The 27789-nt window shown below is 43.4% G+C and overlaps 1 protein-coding gene across 2 annotated transcripts in view; it reads right to left on the bottom strand.

Annotated features, from left to right (window-relative positions):
- PITPNB (phosphatidylinositol transfer protein beta) overlaps positions 1-27789 on the bottom strand; it is a 70182-nt gene that overhangs the window by 21602 nt on the left and 20791 nt on the right. For both annotated transcript variants that reach the window (XM_037052400.1, XM_037052401.1), the window contains exons 4-8: positions 25754-25845; positions 24949-24956; positions 24356-24430; positions 22727-22810; positions 1348-1425 (exon numbers count right to left, since the gene is read on the bottom strand). In XM_037052400.1, the coding sequence (XP_036908295.1) occupies positions 1348-1425; positions 22727-22810; positions 24356-24430; positions 24949-24956; positions 25754-25845 (337 nt within the window). The remainder of the gene's footprint in view (positions 1-1347; positions 1426-22726; positions 22811-24355; positions 24431-24948; positions 24957-25753; positions 25846-27789) is intronic.

Here is a 27789-nt window from a genome sequence, read left to right on the forward strand (position 1 = left end):
AAGAAAATTCAGTATTTAATCCACCTCGAGTCGCAACTGCATGTCCCTCATTCCCTGTGAAAGTAACGTCACCTAGAGAGTTACTACTTATTGGAGCAAGACGGCCTTTCAGAAGACATGTCAGCCTTAGAGGTCGCCACCTGTCTGCTGCTCCCAGCACGCACTCCCTTTCAGAAGGCCACTGTTAAACCTCTTAAAGGAAAGGCTTCTCCTGTGACTCAGAGTGAGTTCTAAAGTCCACAGCTAGAAATCTGGGGGGGGTGGGGGGGGGAGGCGTTTTTAGGAAAGATCCATTACAGTAATTTTAGATCACGCACACTGAATTTGCTCCTTGATTTGTAAATGACATGTAGCACTCACTGGGTATTAAAAGTCTCCAGTCATCGCCACTAAACTGGGAGAACCTTGAACTCTACCCCCCAGAGAACAAAAGAGAAAATAAGATAATTATGAATCATTTTCTTAAAGAAAAAAATCAGATTCATTCTTCATTTTAATTGACATGCAAGACAGTCCACAAAACAGTCTGATACCCATGAAGAACCACGCCGTGGACTACTTGGGCTGGTACGCTATTCTTCTGCCTGCGAGTAGCAACCAGCAACTAGACAAGGCTTGTCAATGACCTGGGACTAGCTTCAACGTAAACAGACTCGTCATCAAGTAAAATTCTGTTGGGGAAAATCTGCTCTGGGCAGGTTTAAGTGTTTATGCTCCTTTTCTCCTATCAAATTAGCTGTAATAACTCACCAGCAACACATTAAGCCTTCTGTGTGGGTTTTCATTTAGTTTAGCCAATGTCTTTAAAATGCATTATATTTCTACAGCAATTTCAATGATTACCTTGACACTGCTTTCTTACTTCCCTGAATAAAGTAAGGATGTGCTCTTTATTATAAACTTCTTGCCATCAAAATTGTTCTCCAGTGTTCTGCTATCCAAAATATAACTATTAAAAGGTCAGGAACATATAAGCCTGGGTGAAGGGAACGTGTTCAGTTTTTACTAAGACAAAATTTAGACTATAAACCTTCACTTAACATGAATTTTTGTACTGCTTCAAGTCTCAAAAGAGAACAGTCCAATCCCCACAGACTAAATCACTCGTCTCTTTTAAAAGCTATCAGAACAGCACTACGCTGAAAGTGACAGTCTGGCTACGTGCTGTGTTGATGCAGCACAGACCTGCTGGCCAACTGCGACTGGCTGGAAGTCCTTATCACACACAAAACTATTTGTGTGCCACTGCTACGTTTCACTTAAACGCCACCAGCTCTCCCAGACGCAAGACCTGTCAACCATTCTGTTGCCAAGATTCTGCCTGTCAGAAAGATCAGCATCCAGTACCTTCCAGTTGGGTCCCAAAGGACCTCTCTTGGTCTTGACTGACTGGAATAATGCTGGGTCTTCATCAGCTTTGTAGTCCTGCAAAGCAAAACAAAGTCAGAGGTAAAGGAGAGGAAAAACCAGAGAAAATTCTTTAACCTTGCCAGAACAGTGTTTTGCAGCTGGTAAGGACACATGGCAGAAACTTACTAGGCTTATTGTGCTTTTGCATAAAATAAAAGTAGAACTTTTTATGCAAAAGTTTTATGCATGACTTAATGTCATGCAGAAGCCATGTTTTCACTTTGGTTCTCTTTGTTTTAAACTTTTACCTTAAGGCAAAAAGACTACACAATAAAAAGTAGTGAGAGTCTTGACTAGCTGCCCGCTGGTTACTGGACAGCTATCTCCAAGAACAAATCCTCTAACATTTTTCAACAGTTTCGGGATTTTGATATATGTATAATCCCATTCAAGAAATAAAAGATGCCCATCCCGGTTTTGCCAACACCCACAGATGACAACACTGGATAAGTTCCCTGCCACAGAGCAACTACCGCCACCAGGAACAGAGACCAGAACCACCGACTCCACAGCACTTCCCACCTCTTCCACGGTCGGGTCAGTGTGGGCACGTCAACCGGGGAGCCCCCTGCTCCACACCCTTGTCCAGGGGGCCATGGAGCACACATACCTCGTGGAAGAGGTAGCCTTTGTACTCGCGGCAGAATTTCACTGAGAAAGGAGACACGGGAGGAGTTTATGGCTCCTTATGGGACCACCTCAGTTATACATCCAGTCACAGGGGAACCGCCCTAAAATCAACGTTTTATGCAAGGTTCTAGTGTTTGTAAATTCGATTTCCCTTAAATACTCTTCCTGATGGAACCAGAAATGAGTGAAGTAAGTCTTTTTAAACCTGTCTGCTTCACGGAAGTTCTGTTGTCTTCATGCACACACATACACACACACGCACACACACACACACACAGTGCACAGGAAAAAAATAAAAAGTTACCTCTGAAGAGCTACAGTTCAGGTTGAGATGAGCTGTGACAGTAACAATGGACAGAGATCAGCTGGCCAGTTGGAAATCCTACGCAGAGGGAGCCCTGCCCTTCTCAGGCAGAATTTCGAAACCAGAGGCCCTTCACAGCATTCTGGAGGGACCATACACTTTGGGGGAAGTGCCCAGACAAGTCAGTATTTAAAAAATCATTGTTCCAGCCCTGGTTGGTGTAGCTCAGTGGATTGAGCATGGGTCTGTGAAGCAAAGGGTTGCTAGTTTAATTCCTAGTCAGGGCACATGCCTGGTTGCAGGCCAGATCCCCAGTAGGGGACACATAAGAGTCAACCACACACTGATGTTTCTCTCCCACTCTTTCTCCTTCCCTTCTCTCTAAAAAATAAATAAATAAACTATTTTTTAAAAAATCATTGTTTCAGAGCAAAAATTTTCCAACCTTTTTCATCTCATGACTCACGCAAACTAATTACTAAAATTCCAGGGCACACAAAAATTTCATTTCTTGCCAATCTGACAAAAACAAAAAAAGGTTAATTTTGATTCATTCACACCAGGCTAGTACTGTTGACTATTGTGATTTTTTTATTTGACAATCTAAGGGAAAAGAGGTCAGTGTCCCTGACTAAATAGTCAGGTACCGCATGCTTTAAAGATTTTTGCACCCTGGTTGGAAATGGCTGTTCTACAGACAAGTGCCGAGTATATGATCAAGTATAAAACAAATTTTCACCAATCAGTGAAAACATGTGGAGAAGCAGCCAATCAAGACTCAACAGCTACTCAGTAAATGCATATGACACATAAATAATTCCTAAAGAGAAAGTTACAAATAACGTATGTGAGGAAGAAAAAAAAGTGAGGTTTGGGTGAAAAACAAAAACAGAACTTTAAAGATACTGGGTAAGTATATGACCTTGAACTAGAAGCCTGTGTAAAGGTTGTCTACGAAGCTATAAAAAGGCCCACCAATGGGCTAAAATTAGTACACACTGGAACTTAGCAGGTCACACAGGGTGTGTTTAAAACATGCAGTGCACGTGGCACAGCCACAGGCGTCAGGTCAGTCAGACTGTCCAGGAGAGAGAAGCTGGAACAAGCTGACAGCAAGGGCTCAGGCGGGTAGGGTTATTTCGTGTATCCATCTCGAAGTCATGGACCCATCAGCAGACAGTTCCATTGCTCTTAGCTAAAACGAACTCTGAAACTCTTATTTCAACCACACCCTAAAATTAACAACTTCACTGCTGACTGAGAAAAGAATCAACTGCCCAGGGGTGGTCTCCCAAGACCTGGATTCACAGTGAGAAATTGGCCATCATGCTAAGAAAGAATCATGAAACTCCAAAAACATTTTCTTCTGGGTCAGAGGCTTAGAATTAAAGCCCACAGACCAGCTCAGTTTTCTCCAAAGAGAATGACAACATTTAATATCGTTATTAAATAATCCCTTCCGATATCATCTCCCTCAATCCAGGTCTATTCATTCATCAGCCACCACGTAGAAGAAGGGCGTGCACAGGATGCTAAGACGTACTCTAAGGGGCAGGGAGAACCAGCACCTGGTTCTTGCCGTTAGAAAGACAACACGGGTCCAGCTGAGAGAAAGACAGAGACAGAGAAAGAAAAGGTACCTGAAAGCCCAGGGAGGACCCGCCAATTGCTAACAGAATGGAGAGAAGAATTAGTCAGAATTAAAACCAACTAATACTTGCCAAGGATATCTATTTTTAAAATGAGTTTTAACATCATGCTTAAAAGTAGGAAAATCTTATTGCTAAGCTGCATTGCATTAAAATTATTTACAATTAAATCTTAATTACCTGTACACTGCCCAGAGGCCTGGCTAGTAGTTTTCATCCCATTTGAGGGAAAGTACTTTTTTCTTTTTCACTAACTGGGTTGTGATACTTTTTTCACTCATTGTGTGATGCTCACATTTTTGGGGGGGAGGGATTCAATATCTAAAATGTTACAGAGCCTCACGTGAGTTAAACAGCAAATACCACGTTTCCTAACCCTAAGAAAGGACGCTCCGTTATTTTATACACCATTAAGAAGGGAAACATTTCAGCCAACAAAATACACCTTCACTGAGAGATAAACCCTGATTTTGAATATAATAAAATGAGGGGAAAATCAAGGGAACAGGAATCTTAGAATGTATGAAATAGAGACTGCAGAACTACCTTTGTGCGCTATAAATTTGCCCATGCCAAGACAGGAAGAAATAAATCCACAACACAACGTGTACACAGTTACCGGGAAGGCTAAAGGATAACGACCACTGATGGAATACACTAAGGACAGTAGATAAACCAAGAAACAACTTGGTCTAAATTGTGGCCAGCATAAATTATTCTCATAGAAGGGTAAATTAATTAAGGGGGTGACTCATCCCAGGAGATGGACCTATGTATGATTATGGGGAGGGTGACTCCCTCCCAGCTGACAACCCTCCAAATGATCTCCATACCTATGAGGGCCCTACGTATGATTATGGTACCAGTCAGGGTCAAAATGTGAGTGGATGGATTACAGGAACTTCTCTGACAATACCCCTTCTCCTTTCTAAACCCAGCTCCACATCAACTTCAGATTTTCAATACCTACTTGACACAGATTCATTAACCAAAGACCATGGAAAAACATTTTAGACCTTCTCCACTCTGGGACTTCTGGGCAAGATGGAGGTGTAGGTAGATGTGATTCACCTCCTCGTACAACCACAAAAAGAATTACAGCTAAATCTCAAAACAAGTAACACCCAGAACTGTCAGAAGATCAAACTGCATGGAAGTACAACCACCGAGGATTTTAAGAAGCCGCACTCATCCAGACAGGCAGGAGGGGGCGGTGCAGAGACACGGAGATGAGGTGTGGCACGGACAGGTGGCTGCAGAATGGGCACAGGTGGTCCCACATTCAAGTGTGGTGGATAAAATCAGGCGGGATACCTTGGGAGCGAGCGACTCCAGTCCCAGGCCAGTTCCAGCACTGGGGAAGACAAATCCCCATGATTTCTGGCTGTAAAAACCAGTGGGGATTGGAACGGCAGAAGAAACTGTGGGATTTTCAAGAAACTTTGCTTAAAGGACCCACACAGTCTTAAACATGAGCAAACCCATGCACTCCAGGACTTACCACCAGAGCAACCCGAAGGGTGCCGGCTGCACATGGGGACTGAGTGAAGTGAGTGGAAATGGGCAAGTGCCCAGCAAACTCGGAGAAGCCAGGCAGCGGCACAGTGCCCTCCCTGAGCCCTCCGCCACAGCCCCAAAGTGGCAAAGCAGGATGCCCCACCCTGGCCATCACTGAAGGCTCTGCCCCACACAACTCCCTAACAGAATCATAGGTATGGAGATCATTTGGAGGGTTATCAGTTGGGAGGGAGAAGAGGGAGAAGGGGGAAAAGGTGCAGGGATTAAAAAGCATCATTGGTAAGTACAGAATAGATAGGGGGTGTAAAGAATGCTAAAGAAAAATGGAGAAGCCAAAGAACTTATTTATGTGCACAATCCAAGGACATGAAGTAAGGAGGGGAGGATTGCTGGAAGGAAGAGGGGTACCGTGCCGGGCCGGGGTGGGGCAGAGAGAGAAAAAGAAAACTGTGGCTAGGTTCTGGCTGGGTAGCACAGTTGGTTAGAGAGTTATCCCCACGTATCAAAGTTGCAGGTTCAATCCCCAGTCAGGGCACACGCAAGAATCAACCAATAAATGCACAAATCAGTGGAACAACAAACTGATGTTTATCTCTCAAACCAATAAATAAAATATTTTTAAGGCAAAAAAGACCCAATCTCTCCACTCTGGACCTAACACACTGTTCTACAAAGTACGTGTCTGAGCCTTCGCTATTAGTGCCACCTGTTCAGCGGATGCCTTTCGGAACCGCAGATCCACAGAACTGGAGAGCTGGCCTAAACCCTGAAGGCCATCCAAGCCGCCTCATCCTCACAGACAAGGATGCCACAGTCCAAGGAGGGGACGACAGGGTTCACCTAGGACCTCAGCACAAGGTTTCTTTCTTGGCCTCTGTCCTGGGCTCACTCTGGTACACTGCCCACTGGAGGGGGCCGAAGGGTGGTCACAGATGCCAGAGAAGCCAAAACACATTTCAAAAACACCAAAAAGCAGCAGCATCAGACACCAAAGTGGGTTTTACTGTAAGAAATGAGTGTATGCATGTAAAATGTATGAAACATACATATACATACAACTCTAAAACTAATTCTTCTTCCCTCTCAGCTTTTTTCCTCTTGAATATAAAGCAGCAAACATTAAAGATATACTGAAAATGTAACAAACCCCAATTAGTAACAATAACACCTTAATCCTGACATATGAGAATAATGCATCTCGTCAAAACCTAGGAATTTTAGGGCCTTTTTTGTTAGTTTGAATGCGTAAATGTTTAATCCATTGAATTAAGTAGCAAGATATTAAAAAGCAGGAAGCAGGTGTAGATTTAACCTCAGTTTTGTATTTCTGTAACAAACATTTAATTGTTGAATAGTATCTTCTTTGCTGCTATTTTATTGTTAGGTATCTAGTTTGGTCTCTCTGTATTTGAAAACTGGCCTATTTATATCCGCATCACAATGAACAAATATATTCCTTCATGTATGACAGTTTCAGCATACAGAATGCAACCTCAGCTACCAATTATGGCTGCAAATGAGCAAGAGTGTGCAATGAGACAGCCTGCTGGCTTTGTTAGTATTCTGTCTCCTTTGGGATCCCAAGGGGAAAGGGAGCCTCTGATGAAGAGAAGCCCTTGGCTCGTGGTTTATTGTGCTTGCCACCAGCTGCAGACTTCTCATCTCATTAGTTCTTTTAGAATACTGTGGGTGAAGACAGCTGTAGCCTACTTGAGTCTTCAGCTCCTGGGTATTCGGAAGGCTGAATTTGCTATGCATTTTCTGTAATCCTTGGGAAAAAAAAAATAAAGCAAATTCACTAGGCCAGGGAAACGTATTTGTAAAATGGGTTGTAAAATCATGTTTAAAAGTAGAAAAATCTTATTGCTAAGGTGCACTGTGTTTAAAGATTTTTATGATCAAATTTTAATCATCTGTATAATGCCCAGAGGCCTGGCCAGGATAAGAGCTTCGTAAAACCATCATCATCAAGTTAGGTGTAAGGTCCCCAGACGCCGCCCGCTCCACTAATACTAGTGCCTGAACAACAGAAAAACACAATAGTATCAGCATACGGAAGATCTGGATTAGTGTTAATATAACTTTATTTAATTGAAGACTCCTAAGTAAGAAAAGAGGCAAGTGAAAGTCAAGACACCCTTTGGAGAACACATAAAATATAATACAGTAAATAAATGAATTACTGAGTCTCCAAGCTGGAGACACAGAATACATCCAATTGATTCTTATAAATACCTGTTTTCTGCCACTAGAATAAGAATGCTGTGTTGCCTCTTGGGTGTGCATCTGCTACTCACTGCAGCCCTCAACAGAAACCAGATTGGTTTTGAAGACAAAGAATATTAGTTTTAAGAATCTTTAAGCATAGTGGCTTCCCCCCAAAATCAAGTGCAAAATTCAAGTACAACCTGCTGAGATAACCTAAATGTCCTTGAGCCTAGATTTAACTCATGATTGTGAATGGGGACATGAGTAAGAGGCTGGTAGGAGTGCCTTGACAGCTTCTGGAAAAACAAAAAGGAACTCCAGACACCAGAAATCGCTTCAAGAACCGTGTGCGCATAGCTTCCCATAGGTGAGGCTAAATGCAAACTAAGGAAAAATGTCCCCAAACACAAGTGTTAGCAATTCCTGGACACTGGCTTATAAAGGAGCATCAGCAACACCCCCCACAAAAGGAGAAACGGTTCTACAAGGTGGACATAAAAACATGAGAGAGACCTAAAAATGTTTTTAGGTCCTGCAACCCACTGTAAAACACCTTCCTTCAGCATAACATGATTAAGTGGAAGTCTATCCAAATAGCCCAAAGATCATCACTAAGTTTAAAATGCACAGGGACTGCTGCTCAAGTTGAGCAAAATATAAAGACCCTAAAAATAAAGCCCAGGATGGGGAAAAAGATGAGTTAAACATGAAGGTAAGTATCAGATATCATTTATCAGCACTGCCATGCATTTTTCAGTACTGTGGCACTTAGAAAACAAGGGATTCCTGGATCCTATCACCACCGACCCCAGCGCGTAATTAACTGGAATTGACAAAATTCAAGCCAGACTCCAAAGGGGAACCCTATTAAGTAAAAAATGTTTGCATTAAAATTTGCAGGTAACAGAGGTGTAAAGAGAAATAACATGTACTAACTTGTTTAAGAAACTCATTTGAACAGTTATTTTCAAATAAGCAGCTTTCATTTCTATTTTTAATTACATTTCCCCACTGACTCCTTACCGGTTCAGGTTCCCATTGAGTACCATTAATATAGTATAAGTAAATCTCATTAATTCAGGTCCTACCACCTTGGAATTCACAATAACTTGGACAGGGCCTGGACTGAAGTTTATCTTTGCATGATCTATGAAAAAAGGATTTGCTACACAAATTAATAGAGTAACAAGATCTCAGGAGGGCTGTTTAAACAGTTCAGAAGTGTTTTAGAGCAATTCAGAAGCATTCATTTGCATATAATTATTATGCTAATTACAAATCATTCTTATCTATTCATTAAAGCAGAGTCCCAAAGGACCACTAATTGTCAGTAACTTGTTGGCCTAGTTTCTGTTACTGAATGTACCTCAGAGGAACAAAACTGCATTAAAAATATTCTCTAATTCAGCCTTCTCATTAATCCTTATTGGCTTTCCACCAATGAATCCCAAAAGCTGAATTTTTAAACTTCATTGAGAACAGAGAAATACAATCAAATCTACACACCCAAACAGAACACTTTTTTTGTAATCTTTCTAGCCTCACAGAGACCCTAAATAGAGACTGGGAGTGGGGGTGGGGGTGGGGGTGGGGGTTGGGGTAGGGCTGTGGATGGGGGTGAACCTGGTGGACTGGGAAGAGGGGCAGGAGCTATCAACAGAGCTCTGCGCTAATAGGAGGCCACAGTCTAGGGCACCGCTAGGCTAGAGCACAGCTAGGCCAATCTCCTCTTGCATTCTTTCTCGTTTTATCCCTAGCACTGCCAACGACAGCTACCACTGTCATGTTTATCCAGGCAGACCTCCAAAGCCTTGGAACGTTACAGATTAACTGAAAGAGAAAGAAATTGGGATTTCAGCTATGAAAAGAGGTTACAACCAGAAGTCCGACATGACAGACTCCACATTCCACAGCGAGGCAGGAAGACCAAACAGTTCTGCTCCAGAAGAGGTGGGCAGGTGAAGCAAAAAGGAGAGAGTCCTAGGAGGACGGAAACAGGGGTCCCTAGAGAGCCCAGACGGCGGCTACTCTGCAGGGTGGGTGGGCTACTGGTCTGGATAAGCCAGTGTTTCATGTACAAATATTCAATATACTTATTACTATATATGTATTATTACCATATTTATATATCATTTAAAAATGAACATAAACCTTGACACCAATGAAATGTTTTAACATAGTAACAAGTCAATTTTGCTAAAGGTGCTTGTTAATATTATTTTATCTTTTTAAATATTTTATTTATTTTAGAGAGAGGGGAAGGGAGAGAAACATTAATGTGTGGTTGCCTCTCGCTCGCCCCCTACTGGGGATCTGGCCTGCAACCAGGCATGTACCCTAACTGGTGACCCTTTGCTGTATAGTCCGGTGCTCAATCCACTGAGCCACACCAGCCAGAGCCATTATTTATTTTAAAATTAAATTGCGTATGTCTGAAATGTAAGTAATATGTTTAAGAACATTTTATTTAAGACAAAATGTCTTTATTTCCTTAAATAAAAGGAGATTGTAGAACACAGCACATTGAACTCCTTTAACTAAAATGAGGGGGTGGGGGGAATGTCCTATTTAAAATTCACAGGCTGCGCCCTCTTCAGTAAAATGTCCATGTTGGTTAAGGGTCTGGCCTTCAGACAAAGAAGCTCCCAAGTCCCAGGACCCCATTTAACCCACAGAACTAATTTAACAAACATTAAACAGGACATAATTGCAGGGAAAAGAAATAAACATTTTTTTAACAGCAAGAGCAAAATCCAATGAGAATTATTCTTGCTACTATTTTTGGAGAACTTCCTTCAGAAGGGCCAGCACTTAGATGCTGCTCTGTCGATACCCAGGCTACCCATAATACTTTACTGCAAAAAACATAAGTGTTATAATTTACAATTTTATCACTGATAAGACTCAACTACCTAAAGGAATCTCAGCCCGGAGAGCCTTCCCTAGGAAAGAGTTTACATTGTTGAAAGGGGACTTTTATAAGAAACATACTATACAAACTCTATTTGGAGCTGTTTATGTGAATTTCCTTAAAACATCTGCCATTAGCTGCTGACAAAAACATTTTCTGACTCTTACCAGAGAATTTACCCCAGCCAGGAACTAGAGCAATTTTACAAACTGCCCTACCAATTCCTCCGCTCTATTTTTTTTTACTTCAAAAGATGTAAGAGATTAGAAATAAACACTAAGTTAATAATGGGTTCGGGGTTCTAGTGAAAAGGTATTTTCTGCAAAACATGCTTGTATATACAGACACTTAAGAAAAATTTAAAAATCCTTGCTAAAAATTACGAAAGCATGAAATAAGCAATGTGCTATTATCCCCACAAGAGGGCACTGCCATCCAACTGTGTCTTCAACTATATGGGACATTCCATTCTCTCAATCCACTTACTTATGCAAATACTGCAGTTGTTCCAAAAGTACTTAACCATGTAAGGCAGCAGAAGACAGTGGGAAACATTTTTACATTTCTTTTTATTAAGAACCATGCTGACATTTATTTATATCTTCTTTGAGGATGGGGGAAAAACCTCTGTAACTAGTACAAAGGATCTTGACAATGGTTAGCTTCACAGCATAGCAAAGGCAAGATGAGAAGAGCATTTGGCAACTGCAAATTTCTTAGGCAAAAACAAAGTCACTGCTACCTCAAAAGTTGTACTTGTTTTGTTTTGTTCCTGAGTTCAAGGAGGCTCCTATTACAAGTTAGGAGCTGGGTTGCAATTCTCACACTTTAATAAAGAACTTTTGAGGCTCTGACACACACACACACACACACACACACCCCACCAGGGACAAGTTACAAACTGTTAATATAGAAACGAATGTCTAGGTTCATTTTAATGGCAAAAGGAAGAGGTACTCTACTAGACTGAGTGCCTGCTCATGCCAAAAAGAACTTAAGAAGCATTTGGCAACCACGGGCTCTCCTTGGACTTGCTGGGTCTCAGCCACAGACTTAATAAACAAAAGCTCTTTTCAGGGCTGAAGACTGGGTAGCCACAGCACAGCTCTGAGAAGCAGAAAGCCCTTCTTAGGAAGTAAGCAGCCGCAGCTGGAACAGAAGCAACATCTGAAATGCAGCAGCTTTCTGAGAGCTGTGAGAGGGAACCAGAGCCACGGTCAGCGCTGACTATTTAGGGTTATCATCGACTAAAGGTTAATAAGAAAGATCTATTAGGTTGACCCATTAAGGTCATTTTCAAAGTTCAAATGCTGACAAATACAAACGATTTCACATAGTCTCATCTAATATGTAATTTCCCAGCCAGATTTCATCATGTTTTTAATTTTCAAGACAAAAAACCCTAATCTTACAGAGATGATTTAGAGAGTATATTTAGAAAGCACATTTCTTTAAAATTAGGAAGTTTTTTCTAAAGTCGGCGCAGTAAGCATATGTTGCCAAGACCATCTACTCAATGTGTGACATCTGGGCACTGAGAGCTTGATCAAAGGAAAAGACATGCCTGGATCCTTCCTCCAGCACAGAAAACGAGGACTGCGTAAGGTGTGACCGCAACGTGCACGCCTAAATAAATCAAACCAAGTTTCATCAGCTTTCCAGGGCTGACATTTGGGAAAAAGTCCTTTAAAGAACAATAACTTTAAAACAATTCACGCTCACGGTTTAAAACAATTAAGAAGTGTCAGGCTGTTCAACACTCAAATCATGGAATGGCAGTTCAAAGTGAAAACACCTAAACGAATGAAAAGGAAGGACATTTTACGTGTTCGCTTTCCGAAAAGAATCAGGTCCTGCTTGTAACATTTCTGCTCCCAACTAAAATGGGACATTGTTCTCTCTAGCAAAACACAGCCACCCAACAAATGGATCATCTCAAAGAACAAATGGTCATCGCTAGAAAGAAAAAGCAAAAAAGCACAAACTTTAAAAGTCAATCCGTTTTCTTTGACATCATAATCCTTAAACTGGTGATTGCGGGACTTCTATAAGAGGCTCAGCTGTGCAGCCGAGCCAGCCCAACAGTCCTATTACTGTCTTTGGATGTACAATTAAATTGGCAGGGGCTCTTCATTTAACAAAGTACAAAACTCCAAACCTCCCAGCCCTAGTTAGCCTTTGAGCCCAGGCTTTGGCTGCAGCCTGGAGCCCAGCACTGGTATTTATCCGTTGAGAGAGGAAAGCCCTTTGGTGGAGGGGCGCTCAGCACTGCCCCGATACATAAGCAATGGCTGGAGCACAGGCACGCCACAGTCATCTTGGAACACTTTAACTGTTCACTGATTAACTCTCTTCAGATAGATACAGCTATCCCTTTATTTGGACAAATAGTTACCATAGCATCACAGAACAAATACCAAGTCCTAAGAAACGCTTCCTAAGTCAAGAAAATGTAGGAGTGGCGTTCACTAGGAGTACCCCACACCACAGCGGGGGCCTCCCATCCTTTTATCATAACTGCACATATGCAAATTTCAAACTGCACCAGAGTTCAGCAGTTACGGGAGGAGGCGACCAAAGGCCTCTGATGAAAGCTGCTATTTAGGGAGACTATGAAAGATGGATGGAAGAGCAGGCAGTTGCTGGTTTTAACTGAATTAAGAATGAGTCCTGGATCCCCTTCCACTGGTTATGTGGCTCAGGGATCATTACGGCACTCTCCTGGGCTCAAACTCCTTAGTAAAAGGAAAGCTGAAGTGAGTGTTTGGGACTGTGGCCTCCAACTGAGGTAGGAGACAGGAAGGAGGAAACTCCAGGTGACCCAAGATAAAGGATGTGGATACAGGACAGAGACCCTGTTCCAAGACTGGTTGTTCCCGCTTTCTGGAAAAGCGGTGAATCGTGGTGAATCATGAATGCACCTGCACAGAAGATGCTACAGGACCCCAGCTTCATTATAGTAAATTAACACCGTGTGACCCCCTTCTCCAATGGCCAATCAAGAGAAATAATGGGAGACCACATGCACAGTAGCTTTAAAGTAATACAACTATTTGTACATGAGTAACAAAAGCCTGCCGAAACGAGCCAGGAAATAGCCACCCTACAAGAATAGAATCTCTCCAGCCCCTGAGGTCAACCTCTACTCGGAGTTGGCCCACTCCCGTGTTCTGTGGAGTGTACTATTGCTTAATAAATCCGCTCTCTTCTTTCTGCTACGAACTCCCTATGCATTCGATTCTATTCTTTGTCCACGGTCACCAAGAACCTGGTTACTTGTGCCCACCTAGGACACAACGAGATTCCTTCTGCTCCCCAAATCCTAGGAGGACACTCCTCTACACTCTTCACCACTGACAGTGCAGCACAGCACGTCCCAAGTAAGCACACACAGGGATCATCTGGAGAATGAGCGGAACAGTGGAGACCGGGAGGGTTTGGGGGGCGGTGATGGTGAGGAACTGCATTTCCAACAAGCTGCCTGTGGGCTGACCTTGCTTAAAAGGAAGGGGGCTCAAGCCTTTAGGCCTGAGTCCTTAGACACAATGCTCCCCCAGAGGGCCTCAAGGGCCCTAAACTGAATCTTAATTTCCAAGGACGAATAGGCAGATCCAACCCAAAACAGAGAATCAAGCAAGTGCAGACCCTGCCTCATGGCCACGGTGGGGGTGTTCTCTAAAGGAGACCGAACATAGGTGGAGAGGCTCGGTGAGCTGTGCTGAGTAGAGGTGATCCCAGGTACTGGCAGAGAATGAGACTAATCTCATCAGCCCTTCCTCTCCCGGGGGACACCTGCATCCCCTAGAGTACCAAGAAAAGAACCGTGCCTCATAATGGAGCCACACTTTGCTCCAGCGGCTCTGGCTAAAAAAGCTGCTCAGGACACTGTTTGCTGGAAAGATGCTGCTCGAAGCAGTCCAGGGCCCAGCAGCAATGACCCGAAGGCCACAGGCCAAGGAGGGCAGTCTGGCCGTGTGGGGCAGGTGTCAGGGCAACCATGGTGCTTGGAGCTCACGAGGTGAGACACCCTCCCTAGCACTCCCCCAGGGGGCTCTGTAAACGGAGGGAGCAAAAGAAAAGGGTGGAGACTTGAGGTAAATATGACATGACAACTACACTTGAGAGCAGGTAAGAAAGAGGAATGGGGCCGTAACAACTGGGGCTGAAGAGGTTAAAAGGACAAAAAAGGACGAGGTCTGAATAAAGTCTGAGCTTTACCAAACAGGAGGACCAGCTTTCCGAGTCACCAGCACGAACAGGGCCCCGAGAACTCTGCAGGGAAGTCCCCAGGAAGGACCCTGTCAATCCGCGCACGCCCAGCGCATCCTTTCAGTGACCTGGAAACGACACGGCACAGGAGTGCCCAGCTTTTGTCCCTTCCCTTTAGGAATACCTTCTTCAGGGAAACACCAGCACAGTCACAAAGCGGGGCAACTCTTGGCTGGGAAATGCTTCATCTGGGAAAACCTTGCACCACAAGTTAGTAAACTCCAACGTGCTAGAACAGGAGGAAAAAAATCCATTCCCTCTCTAAACTTCCTGCATTTTATTATGAAATATTTTAAACCTCAATCTCCCAAACAACTTAATACTTTTATATCATTAATGTTTGCTTACGAGTGACATTTAAAAAACAGACGTTAAGCTAGATCAATTCTAAACATGTGGGCCTTGCAAATTTGAAGTAAACATTTCTGCTAAAAATAACCTTGGAAACTGTAAGGTCACACAGGACTATGGAGGAAGCACACACTATGGAGGGAGGCTGAAAGAATCCTTTCTGGTCACACATAAATACCTAAAAATGTGGTTCCAATTTTTTAAAACAAAAAAACCCGCTCATTTTCTTTCAAATTACTTCCAAAAATGGAGGTCTCTGATGTTAATCGTGTGTACACTTCAGCTTACACTTTAAAGAGTCTTCCTCTCCTGGGAAGTGACTTTTGTATACAAATCACGGAAAGCTACTTAGACAAAGTGCTGGAGATGATTAAAAGGGGCCAGGTCCCAATTTATACCTTTAAAAGAAGCAGAAGCAGATGGCAGCGGCCTCACTTGTGTGCATCCTGGAGACGAGGCGAAGATATGCACATGCATCTCATCAGGACACTCGAAGAGTTCGTGACTTTTTGTTGTCGCTATGTACCTATGACAACTTTAGAAATTAAAAAACCTTTGCATTCTGGTGTTTTATGCTGGGTACCTTGACTCCTATTACAATTTGCTCTAAAACACGTTTTAATCTGATGGAAAGACAGATGCTCGTGGAGGAATGACAACGTGTTTAAACAGAAGCCCCATCATACGTGATTCACCACCTACAATGAGCGAAAGGAGGACATAAAGCAGCACTTTGTTCATCTACTGCTCGAACAAAAACGTCAATCCCTTCCCGCTTTTTTTCCTTTAACACCACAGAGAAAAAAAAATCTGCAAATTCTCTTTGATCCACCAAGACTTGACTAGAAAGCTCACTCCACATCAGGTTCAATGTAGAGCACCTTGCTAGGTCCCGGCAACACAGAAAGGATGTGTACAGTACGGCCAGGCCACCAAAATGTACTCAGTTTACCAAGGAAGCCTTTCTAGGAGCGGTATGTGGACTACATTTGACACGGGGCGAGGGTCGGAGTGAGGGGGGTATGCCTTGCTGGACAGTGTGCTCACGGCTGCTTCAGTGATGAGTGGAAGCAGCCTTACTTCTTAAAGGGCAGTACAATGCCTCTTTCCCCTGAAACAGGAAATCTGTTGTTTTGTGGACAAAAGAAATTGGGCGGGGATATTTATGCAGAAATCCCAGACTGCCTAGCTTGTTTCATCAGAGCACTGGTGTATCTTCTAGAAAACTACAGAGAGTAATGGCTATACAAACAGTCCAGTCAGAGTTTCCATAAATCACCAACAAAACCCCCAAAGAACCTGTATGTTTAAATGTGTATGATTTCTGTAGCACATTGCTCAGACCCACACTGACAGATTTCCACAACAAACCCTGTTCCTCGAGTTCCTGTGACCATGCTTCCCTCCATCATGCAAATATGTCAAAGCGCCCGCCCACGTGTTCAGTTACACTGTGGGTCTGACCACATCCCTCCTATGCATGGTGAAGTACAGTCCATACGCATGACCAAAAAAAAAAAAAAAAAAACCAGAAGTCTCTGACAGAGCAGTAGACAAGCTGACACCAGCAACCCAGCAGAGTGTTAAACTCTGTTGATTACAGAAGTAATCAACAGTCACTCTGAATTAAATGTTTAGGGTTGTGTCAGTATTAAAACCACCTGCAGTGATGGAAAATCCCCACCAGGTGGGGTTACAAGATTCGAGCATCACTTCCAACTTCGTGGTTTCTCAACCTCCTCCCAACTATTTCACCTTTGTCCTGATTGGGAAGGAGACTTGGTCACTGATCTTCTTAAAGTGACTAATTAACTATTTTTATTTCTTGTAAAGCAAGTAATAAGGAAATAAATTAATTTAAGACTTTTTAGAAAAATTAGCTCATTCAGGAAAAATCAGAGTTCATTACAAGCAAAATGAAAGTCAATGAACTAAGACCGAGACTAAAACCTGCGAGTTAAGGTGTAGCAGTCTGAACTTGGAGATTCGCCACACCTTCAGAAGGTCTTCCCTATTGAAATTCCACCTTGGTCCATTCAAAGTTACCCAGCTCCCAATTCTGGTGTCACTAAAAGCCTTGAAGAGCAAATTCTAGGTACCAAATACTGACTGTTGGTATGACGGACACACCTTAATACGAACCGCCCCCCCCCACCCCACAAGTCACATTCTTACATCATTGCCTCCTCTGAGAACACGCAGAATCTGTGACCTGTTTCTAACCAACAGATGATGACAAAGATGATGGTTCTCATTCCTTCGATTAGGTTACATTACATGGCCACTAAATCTGGTAATTTTTCACGTAGCAAGAGAAATCCAAAACCCTCAATCCACTACACACACCTTGGCCAGACCTCAACTCTTCCACCCGCCCCCTGGCCATGTAGCTCCCCCTGGTTCACAAAGGAATCACTGTTACCACGGTCTTATAGACACAGCATTCCTGACCATCTATATAAGCACACACAGACAGTTTTCCCCTTTCACAATATCACAAACGTATTACAAATACCCTTCTTCACCTTCTTCTCTCCACATTATCTTAGAAAAGATTCCTTGTCAGTATGAATAGAGCTCACTCCCTCTTCACGACTACAGTGAACTCTATCACACGGGCCAACTGTGTTTTCAATCAGTTCCCCATCGATGGCAAGACATTTAGCTTTCATACTGCTTCTGATCACAATGAATAGGATCAATTTCCAGAAGTGGAATTTCTCTGGGTCCAAGGACACGCACACTTGTAACTCTGCTGCTACTCAAGCTGAACCCACTTATACTCCCCCAGGCAATGCATGCCATGTATGTGAGTGCCTGTGTCCTCACCCCTTGCCAATCCAACTGCTATCAAATTGACTTTCAATTAATTGTATACAAATTCTTCACTCCTACAGGTTAGTTTCATCATTATCATCAAGCTCATTATTAAAAAAATATTTATGAGGGGCTCACTCTGTGGAAAAGGGACAGGGTTCCTGGATATAGAGAACAAGCAAGACACATGCATGAAATGAACAAGAGCTGAAATTCAGCAGCGGGGAAGGGAAGACTGTCTCGGACAAGGGTGAACTCTCCCTGGAGGAAGTGGAAACTGACCTGGGTTCTCCAGGACACACACTGGGACAGAGAGGAAGGAGTCCCGGAAGGAGGCCAGAGCAAGCAGTCCACCAGAACAGAAAAACCCATGACCTGGTGAGTGGCAGACCAGTTTGAGAAGAGGAAGGCGGTACTCAAGTGGCAGCTCAAAGAGTGACAAAGCAGGGCCTTAATTCAGAAGGAATCAAGAGTCAGTAGAAAGAACACTGGATTGAGAGTTAGAATTTCCACTTTTGGCATTAGCTAAATCATCTTGAGAAAAACTAGTTTATCCGGATTTGTTTCCTCACTTGGAAAACAGAGAGGTTAGCCCTGAGGCCAAACTGTCTGTAGCTGCAGAACTGTGTGTTGGAAGTAAACCTTATGGTGAGGGCTACGCCCGAGAAGGGGACAGAGGGAGCGCCTCAGCCCCGTGTTCCAGCTGCTCCACGCTGACAGCACGGGTAGGCGCCAAGGAACTCGGGATTACGCAAAGCATGGTGTGAGGGCAGTTCCTTCAACTCTAAAAATTATTCCATCTTTCCCCTCGGTGTTGGATAGTGACTTGTACCTTCACTTCTGCTGCCCCTGCCTACGATCTATCTCAGGGGTTCTAGGACCTGGGGAGACAGCAGTTAAAAGTATAATCATTCTTCCCTCTGGAGTTCAATGTCTACTTGGAAGGGGGAGAGAAAAAGCAACAGGTTTACCAGATATCAGAGAATGAGTGAGAGGGGAAAGTGCAGCAATGAGGGGGGGACGATCTGCTTCGGCCAACAAAACCCTCTCGTCCTCAGGTCAGGGCTCTTCCATTCAGTCTCTTCAGATTTCCGTCCTCACAGAGAATCTGTTCTCTTATTTGAAATCCTGCAGCACTTTGGACCCTGCATGAGCCTCTGCCATTTGTTAACTGTTTCACTGCACCAGATTTGTGTTGCCCAGACTGTAAGCCTCTTGAGGGTGTTGTTACATTAGTCTTGGATGGCCACGGCAGGGCTACCCAGACAGCACAGACTTAGCAGCCACTCGGGACGGGCTGGCTGCTCTGACAACACTGCCATTTCAGAATTTCAGCTATGACCTTAACAGAAGACGGTTAAGATCCCCAAGACCTTGGACTAGAATTTTCAAGAACATAAAAAGCAGAATCAAATGGACAAATAACTCAAGAGAAAACCAAACTGGACTTGGTAAACAGTATGGATGGCCAGGTGGTCCAGGTGTTTGCCACAGAAGCTACCCTAAGACAAACATGAACTAGACCAGGGAAGTAGATGGTGTGGAAGCGGAAGGGAGAGTCAGTGCAAGTGTCTTGTGCAGCAGAGTGAACACAAGAGACTGCACAGAAGATAAGGGCGGGCCCCAAGTGCCCAGCCCTCCAAGTCTCTTGCCCACCTCCTTGCTGGAATAGATGCCGGGCCCTACACCCTGCCCTGCCCTGCCACTCCTCGACACGCACCCCCTACCCCCCGACAGCTCAGTGCTCTGCTCCTCCACCTCTATTCAGGCTTAAAAACTGTCAAGGGCACCCTCGCCTCCCACCACACAGAGCTCCCCTCTCCTTTTATAGCGGAAAACGTGCATGTCGGGGTACTTATTTTACTATAAAAAATCTGAGAATTTCCTACGTGACATCAGTTGTACTTTTAGTACCACAGCTGAGAAAACAGAAACTGAAAGCTACCAGGACACAAATGTTCACTACCACTTACAAGAGCGGAAAGAAGGAAACCCAACCGTTTGTCAGTGGATGGACGGGTAAACAGAATGTGGCTCATCCCTAGACTGCACTATTGTTTAACTCAGCCATAAGGAATGAAGCAATGGCACATGAAACATGGATGAACTTTGAGAACATTATGCTAAAGTAAAAGAAAGCAAACAGAGAAGGCCACATATTGTTATGACTCCATTTACATGAAATACCCAGAATAGGTAAATCCAGAGGCAGGCAACAGATCAGCGGCAGCCCTAGGCTGAGGGGAGAGGCAGGAGGGAGTTTGACTGTTTGGGGTCCAGAGTGTCCATTTGGGATGATGGACCACATGGTGGTGACGGCTGCGCATCACTGTGAATGTACAAAACGCCACAGAACTGCACAGTTTAAAATGGTTGATGTTATGTTTTGTGTATTTTATCACAGTAAAAAAAGGTAATGTGAATCCAAGAAACTTAAAAAAATTGTTTCTTACTAATTTCTAAAATGGAACTTGGAAAACAGGAACTACGGGCACTGAAAAACCAAACCACACACACACATGAACACTTCTTCACCCCCAAATAACACCTGGTGTGCACACAGAGTCTCAGAACTCCTGCACAGCTGTAGCTAGTAATATGACAATAATGGCAAACAATTATTAAACTCAGCACTCACATTTAATCCTGAGAGATAATTAGCTTCGTTTTACACAAGACAAAACAGGCGCAGAGGCTACGGCACCTGCCCAAGACTGAAGAGCCAGCCCGTAGCAAAACCTCAGAATTTGAACCTGAAGCCAACTACTTTCAGAATGTGTGTTCCTAGTCACAGCTCCATGGACCCACAATGCGCACCCTCCTCACCCTGCCCAGTCCACTCTCTCTTCCCCCACCGACCGACCCCGAGCATCACTCCACAGAGAACCACCTGCTGGGCCGTGGCATTTGCAGCACCTTCCTTCCACCTGAAGCATCTACCTCCAGTCCTGCTGGCACGCGTCTGCGGCCAGCACTGCCTCCTCTCCTCTCTGCAGGTTTTGCTGTAGTGGAAGGAATGGGGCCGAGGGCCCCAGGGCTCTTCCCAACCCTCCTTTACTAACCTTACAACTTGCACTGGTGCCTGCGGACACGGGCTGAGAGCCTGTTTTCACCTGAGAAGGACAAAGAACTACCTTCACGCCCCCCAGCACGACCACACCTGCCTTGTGCCCTGGACAACAACATGGAACACCTATGAGCCACAAGACCGAACCACTTTGTTTGGCCAGCACACCTTTTTTAAAACACTGACAATATAACCGGGATGACTTCCCCGGGCTACCCAGTCCATTCTGCAGCCTGGTGTTATCTTGTGACCTGCTGCTCCAGCCGCGTAAGCTGTCCTGACCTCGCCACTAACCGACCGACTCATTATTTACTCCCAATGAGTCTGCTTCCTGTCACTACTCTTACACGTGAATCACAGCTGGAGAAGACAGAGAGACACAGAAGGGCCAAAAGGACATTGTTTCCATCAGAATATACAGTTTACTTCTGAGCATAAGAAGTCCTACACAATTTCAAAGGAAGGGGACCCTAGCAGAACAGGACCTAGCCTAGCAGAGGGTCATAGCTGGGAGTCCCAACAACCCCAGTGATTTCTGAGAAAAGGTCAGGAGCCTTTGTTTCAGGAGGTTTACACTTAAATTTCAACAGCAAAGTGAGACATTCAGTATTTGAGTTATTTCCGTTCAGTTATTTCTTATAACAACGTTCAGGTTCAGGAAGAAACACTGAAAATGAAATGGGAAGGCTATGAAATGAGGTGTTGACTGAACACGTTGTGCTCACCAAGACAGAACAAGGGGTGTCACTCATTTAAAAGCTTCAGGTCTCTCTAGACCAGCAAGAAGAGGGTCATGGGTTGTCTTTAACATGTGACGAGTCCACAGCTGTGCACTGCAAAACCAAAGCAGCACCCAGTCGGGGGTGTCCAACCTTTGCCCACGGGCTGCACGTGGCCCAGGATGGCTATGAATGTGGCCCAACACAAAATCTAACCTTTTTTTTGCTCATCAGCATTCATTAGTATTTACATATTTAACGTGTGGCCCAAGACAAATCTTCTGGGTGGCCCAGAGACGCCAAAATGCTGGACAGCCATGGAAGTAGCAAGTTAATATTTACAAACAGTGGCAAATAGAAGGGCCCTAATTTGGGACAGGGAGGTGGTAAAATAAAGGTTTTTCATACTCTTAAAAAACATTTTTAATAAGTCAAAAGCCTCAAGTACAAACATTCACATCTAGTAAGAATCAAAACAGAAAGCTACAGAACTGTTAAATTGAGATGTTTTACCATCGACCATTTCCCACAAATGACAAGTTTAGGCTAACTTAAGTTACTGAAAATTTGTATGAAAATTTTTGCTTTCTTAATCTATTGTGAAATACTGCTCCCCACCCCCACCCCCAAGAAACCGCCCTTTACCTCAGGTACACTGACATTCTTACAGGGGTCACTTGCGCAAAGGTGAAACCCACACAAAAACAAACCACCTTCTCTCCAACCCCTGGTCTTTCTGCTGCACAGCCCCAGGCCTAAGCTCTAGGTTCACTTCAGTGTTGAAATGTAGGCCACACCAGAAAGAAAGAAAAACAGTTCTTAGATGTAAGAGCCAACAGGTTAAAATGTCGCTGAGCAGTACATAGTACTTACTGATGGTTCAACTTGACTTTGATCTGCAATATCTATGTGGACAATTTCAACAGTTTTCCATGTATTTGGATCTAAACCATGTACCTATAAGTGACAAAGAGAAATGAACAAAAGAAAGCATAGACTATTGCTAAGCAAAACTGTTATAGTTATATATACAATCTTTATCTTAAGTCTCGCAGAGTACACTATGAGGTATAAAAAAACCCAAATTGCTATTTAGTTAAATTAGACACTGAAGTCTTGAGGGATCTAGAAATCTTTTATCCCTTAAAACTCCAAATAACAAGGAGGTAGGCTGGTGAGGATGCTGCCAAATTAACAGAAATCGGTTACAGTATTTTCTGGTAGGCCTTAGAGATGACTTCTTTAACAAAATGTACCCGACCCACATTTAACCCACATAATACATGACAAAGTCCTTGTAACCTCCAAATTCCAGACACACACAAAGCGACATTAAGAAGATTTCAAAAAGCTGCACTGTCTGGTCTAAAACCTCTCCTGAATTTGATTATCCTAAAGCTGCTCAGTTCCAGTAGGATGTTAACTCCTCTACACTTCGTGTGGTTCAATCGTTTATTTCTGAAACTCTATCTATGAACCAATTAAGAATTGTTTAAAAACTGCCAAACATGCACCCATTTGAAAGCTAAAAGATACCAAGTCATCTCATTTAGACTCTAAATTTTAGAGTCATTATGAAAAAAAACCCATGAAATGTCAAGTGATCACCTTGATTAAAAACTCAAGTCAAAATACTACCAATTATAACCCAAAAGTTCTATTAACTGAACCAATCACATAAAAGCACAGTAAAAATGGATTTTTACTCAAATTAACATCAACTTCCTCCCCTATACAGCAAAGCACCCTAAGGTGGAACAGTGGTTCTCAGTTGGACACTAGAAAACAGATTGCTGGGCCTCGTCCCCAGAAGTTCTAAGTAGGGATGGGATGGGACCGGGGACCATGCTTTTGAGAACCACTGGTCCAAGGGCATCAACCTATACCGGATGCCCTCCCGAGTTCCCCAAGAGACCTTAGCAAAAGTTAACGGTTACAGTGAGTCTTAACTGATTTTTTTTGAAGTTTACTTGAGAGATTAATGTGCACCAACCTGTAAAAATCAGGAACTTCTCAACATTTTTTTACATTACCCAACGTACCTTCTTCCTCATTTTGGCCATTTCTCTGACATCAACCCACATCCCAGCAAAGTGGAATGAAGGGGAAAATTAAAACAACCAATTTTGCTATGGAGAGCAGCCCGGGCAAATTCACAGAGATGAAAAGATTTTAAAAAACTAAAATTTAATGGCTAACATTGGCTTGGGGATTATCTAAAGAGTTTTGTTTATCCACACTCTCATTGTCTCAGATAAAGACAGCTGCTGATAAAAACAGCGACCTCACCAAAGCCCACTCCTGCACTAAGGCGAGGGGAGTGATCAGGAAAGCCCAGATGTTGCTGGGTGCTCGCTCGCCTACTGCAATCCGACACACCCTTGGGCGGCCGGGCACTGGTCTAACTAACACAGGTGGCCTCGTTCTGGTGATGACAAAATGGACTACAGTACTCTCATTTCTAGGGGCTTCTTCACTGAAAGCCCAAAGGTGGAAACTTACATTTTCTAATGTTCCCAAGTCTGGTTTGTGCCATGTTTCGATTTTAATGAAGAAATCATCTTTCATATATTCATTCTGCAGAAAACACAACGGTAAAATGACAGTGATCTTTCGGCAGTGCTTTGGGGCTCCTGTCTGCGGGAGCCTTCCCCAGCACGAGCATCCATGCCTTTGACTCGACAAGCTGATCCTCAGATGACGAAGGATCATTAGCTACCTATTTTTATAGACTTGTCAGCCATATATAGCTACCAAATGCTACATGCTTTTAAATAATTCAAACAACCCTACTTGTTATGCAGCATACAAGGCTAATATTAAAGAAGCTGTGAGGGTTAGTAAGCAAATCTGGCATTCAAAGGAAGTAGCAGAAGCAAAATAAAGTCAAGAGGGCGATTTTGAGACAAGGCTGGAGCAAGCCCACTAACCCTGGGAACATGTGGTGGAGTGCAGGCTGCTGGAAGCAGCACAGAGGGGGAGCCATGCAGCGGTGAGCAGTTTTAATAACAAAGCAAGGACTGGTTGGAAACAATTACTATGTAAAGCAAAGTTTAAAGATGAAGAGTATGTGGCACAAAAACAGTTTTACTCACCGTTACGACTGAGACATAATGGACAGGTAGGCAACAAAAGGGGGAAAATTTCAGAATATTAATTTGAGTCAATACAATCTGTCACCGTATTTAATGTCACAAGATTAAACTACCAGAAAATAGTACATTTGCTAGTTTACATCTGCAAAGCACACTTTCTACACAAGTCACAGTGTAGGATACTTTAGATTATGGAGTCAGCAACCTTATTTTAAAGCAATGTTAAAAGGCATAATGAATAATGTAAGAGCAAACCCTTCACTGATAATAGTAATTTAACAAACAACATAAACCCGGTTGCGAGGGCTGCCATATTCCCCCTCGGTAACGTGGCGACATGAGTGAACCACTGGTAGAAGTGCACCAGAAGACACTTCTGAGTGTGGATAACCTTTCTTTAGGGTTTCTGTACAGCACACCTCGGAGACACTGCGGTTGGTTCCACCGCAATAAAGCGAGTATCGCAAGAAAGGGAGTCATAATCTTTTGCTGATGGAGGCTCTTGCCTTCACTTTATAAACGAGACAACATCTGCGAAGTGCAATAAAATGAAGCACAGTAAAACAAGGTATACTGCCTCTTAATCCTTTCATTTGCTCACCCCTGGAGCCTGTGCAGTGAGCAGTAGTAACCTCAACATGCTGTCACCTGGGAGTGAACCCATGCCCCCCACAAAGGTCTTGGGGGGAGGAACCCAATGCAATCTCTCCTCTGCCACAGTCAGTGCAGTGTCTACCCGAGAACCCACAAAAGGGCTTGCTTGGCATCCCCCTTCTCACAGGGGACTGTTGGGGACCAGGCTTACTTGTTCTACAGTAGGGATATGCGTTCCAGGCTTTCTCGTGAAATACCAAGGAGCCCTCAGGAGCAATCATCCTCACGAATGCAGGAACTTTGCTGTGAGGAGAGAAATAGTGGGTATATTTTCAACAGCAGCATCACTGCTTTTTCGGCATTTCTCACACCGCTTCAAAGAGTACTGTAGTCAAAGGCGCTTATGTTCTAAGCCTCATGTACTCATCAGACTGTTATTGACAGTTTTATCCTCATTCCCAAAGTAACCAAGTAGAAAATGAATGTGAAAACAACAAAATAGTTATGGTATGTTTACCCATATACAACATTTTTTAAAAAAGAGAAGCAATTCTTTCTTATGGGCTTCTGATCTTCCTCCCTAATGTGAAACCTAAGCGTTAACTGCAGCCATTCGACCCACACATAACACACACAGAAGTTCTCTCGTGTCGGTAAGACCACACTATACTGTTTCTTAATGCAAAAAGGACAGAAGTCGCAGAATCAGACTATTCCTGAAAGTCTTTTCACACATTTTACAGAATAAACGTAAAGAAAAATGACCAGAAAGGAGACATTAAAACATATCCACGTATAAAATTTCGTAGGCTTTGGAGATGAATGTCACTTGCTATCTCAAGAACCCTAAGATAACCGAGAAAGATCCCAACAGATAAAACAGGCAAAGGATATCCAGACACAGAAAAAATAAAAACACAACTGCTTAGCAAACAAGTGGACACATCAATCTTAATGATCTTCAAAAAATGCAAGTGAAGTGACATGAACATTGTAAACAATCATCATGTAAAAGCAGTTTGACATGTACAGGCTTCTCACACAGACTGGATTCAAGTCACAGAGTCACCACTCAAAGACGTGTGACCTTGGGTGTACTACTTGGCTCTCTGAACCTGTGTTGGAGTCTGTATGACCTACTCTGCAAGGCTACTGACATGACTCAATCAAACAGCATCTCGTGATGTGTTTAGTGTACTGCACAGCACAATGAGCGCTCAATAAACGGCAGTTACTGCTTTTTAATTATAAGCTGACAGGGAGCTGGGTACTTTCACGTGCCTTTCTTCACTTAAATCCGCTAACAACACTGTGAGGAGAGCATTCATACAACCAGCATTTAAGAGGCTACATAACTGTGAGTCAAAACGACATCCTTCAACTACAAACCCTACCACATATTTTTTTCCACACCAGAGCTGCTTCTCTGAGAACTTTCAGGCATAACTTAATTTCCTAAACTAAGAGAACGAACAAACCAAGGAAATGCAGGACCCCGGAAGGACTTCTGGCCCCATGACAAGAACAGCTGACCAGAGAGAATCGCACAGGGCCCAGAGAGCTGTGAAGTTCTGAGGAGGTCAGAAGAGAGAAACAGGTCCGTGACTGGAGCTTCCACTACTGTGGCAAATTAAATCCCCAGAAGGGCTGAGCACCACTATTACACAAGGCAGTACAAGCGTGAGCCCAAAGGCATGAAGAGATTTACCTGCGCCTTTATACCCTTAAAAGATAATAATGAAGGAGGGCTAATTCTCAGAGCACTTATTCTTTTCAAATCTTCGCAAGGGGTATAACTTCAGAAAATGAAGCCAGGATAAACTACGAATAATATCACATTAAAAGTTGAATGATACCTAGCAGTTCAAACTATTTTTCCCATTATCAAAAATCCCTTTAAGTGTGGGAGAGGTCTAATCAGAGTATAATGTAATGCACACGCGTAATTTTTTTTAATACAAGCTACAAGATCACCAATGTCTCTGAGAATATCATTTGTTCATCTGATTAACTTAGAAAAAGGCAGGTAAAAGACTAGCTGTATACTAGCTCAGGAACACATTTTAACACTGTCCTATTTATTTCTAGGGTACCCAATATTCTGAATTGCTGATCCAAACAGAAAAGAATAGGCAGTCAGTCATGAAAGCCCCCGACAGCCAAATATGCAAGAAAGCTTTACTGTGTCTCCACTTTGCTCCCAAACTGCCTATTATTTCACGTCCAGGACGCTTTTTTCCAAGATGC

Source organism: Sturnira hondurensis, unplaced genomic scaffold (genome assembly GCF_014824575.4).
Source record: "Sturnira hondurensis isolate 20B ecotype Veracruz unplaced genomic scaffold, ASM1482457v3 Scaffold0007406, whole genome shotgun sequence".
Taxonomy (NCBI): Eukaryota; Metazoa; Chordata; class Mammalia; order Chiroptera; family Phyllostomidae; genus Sturnira; species Sturnira hondurensis.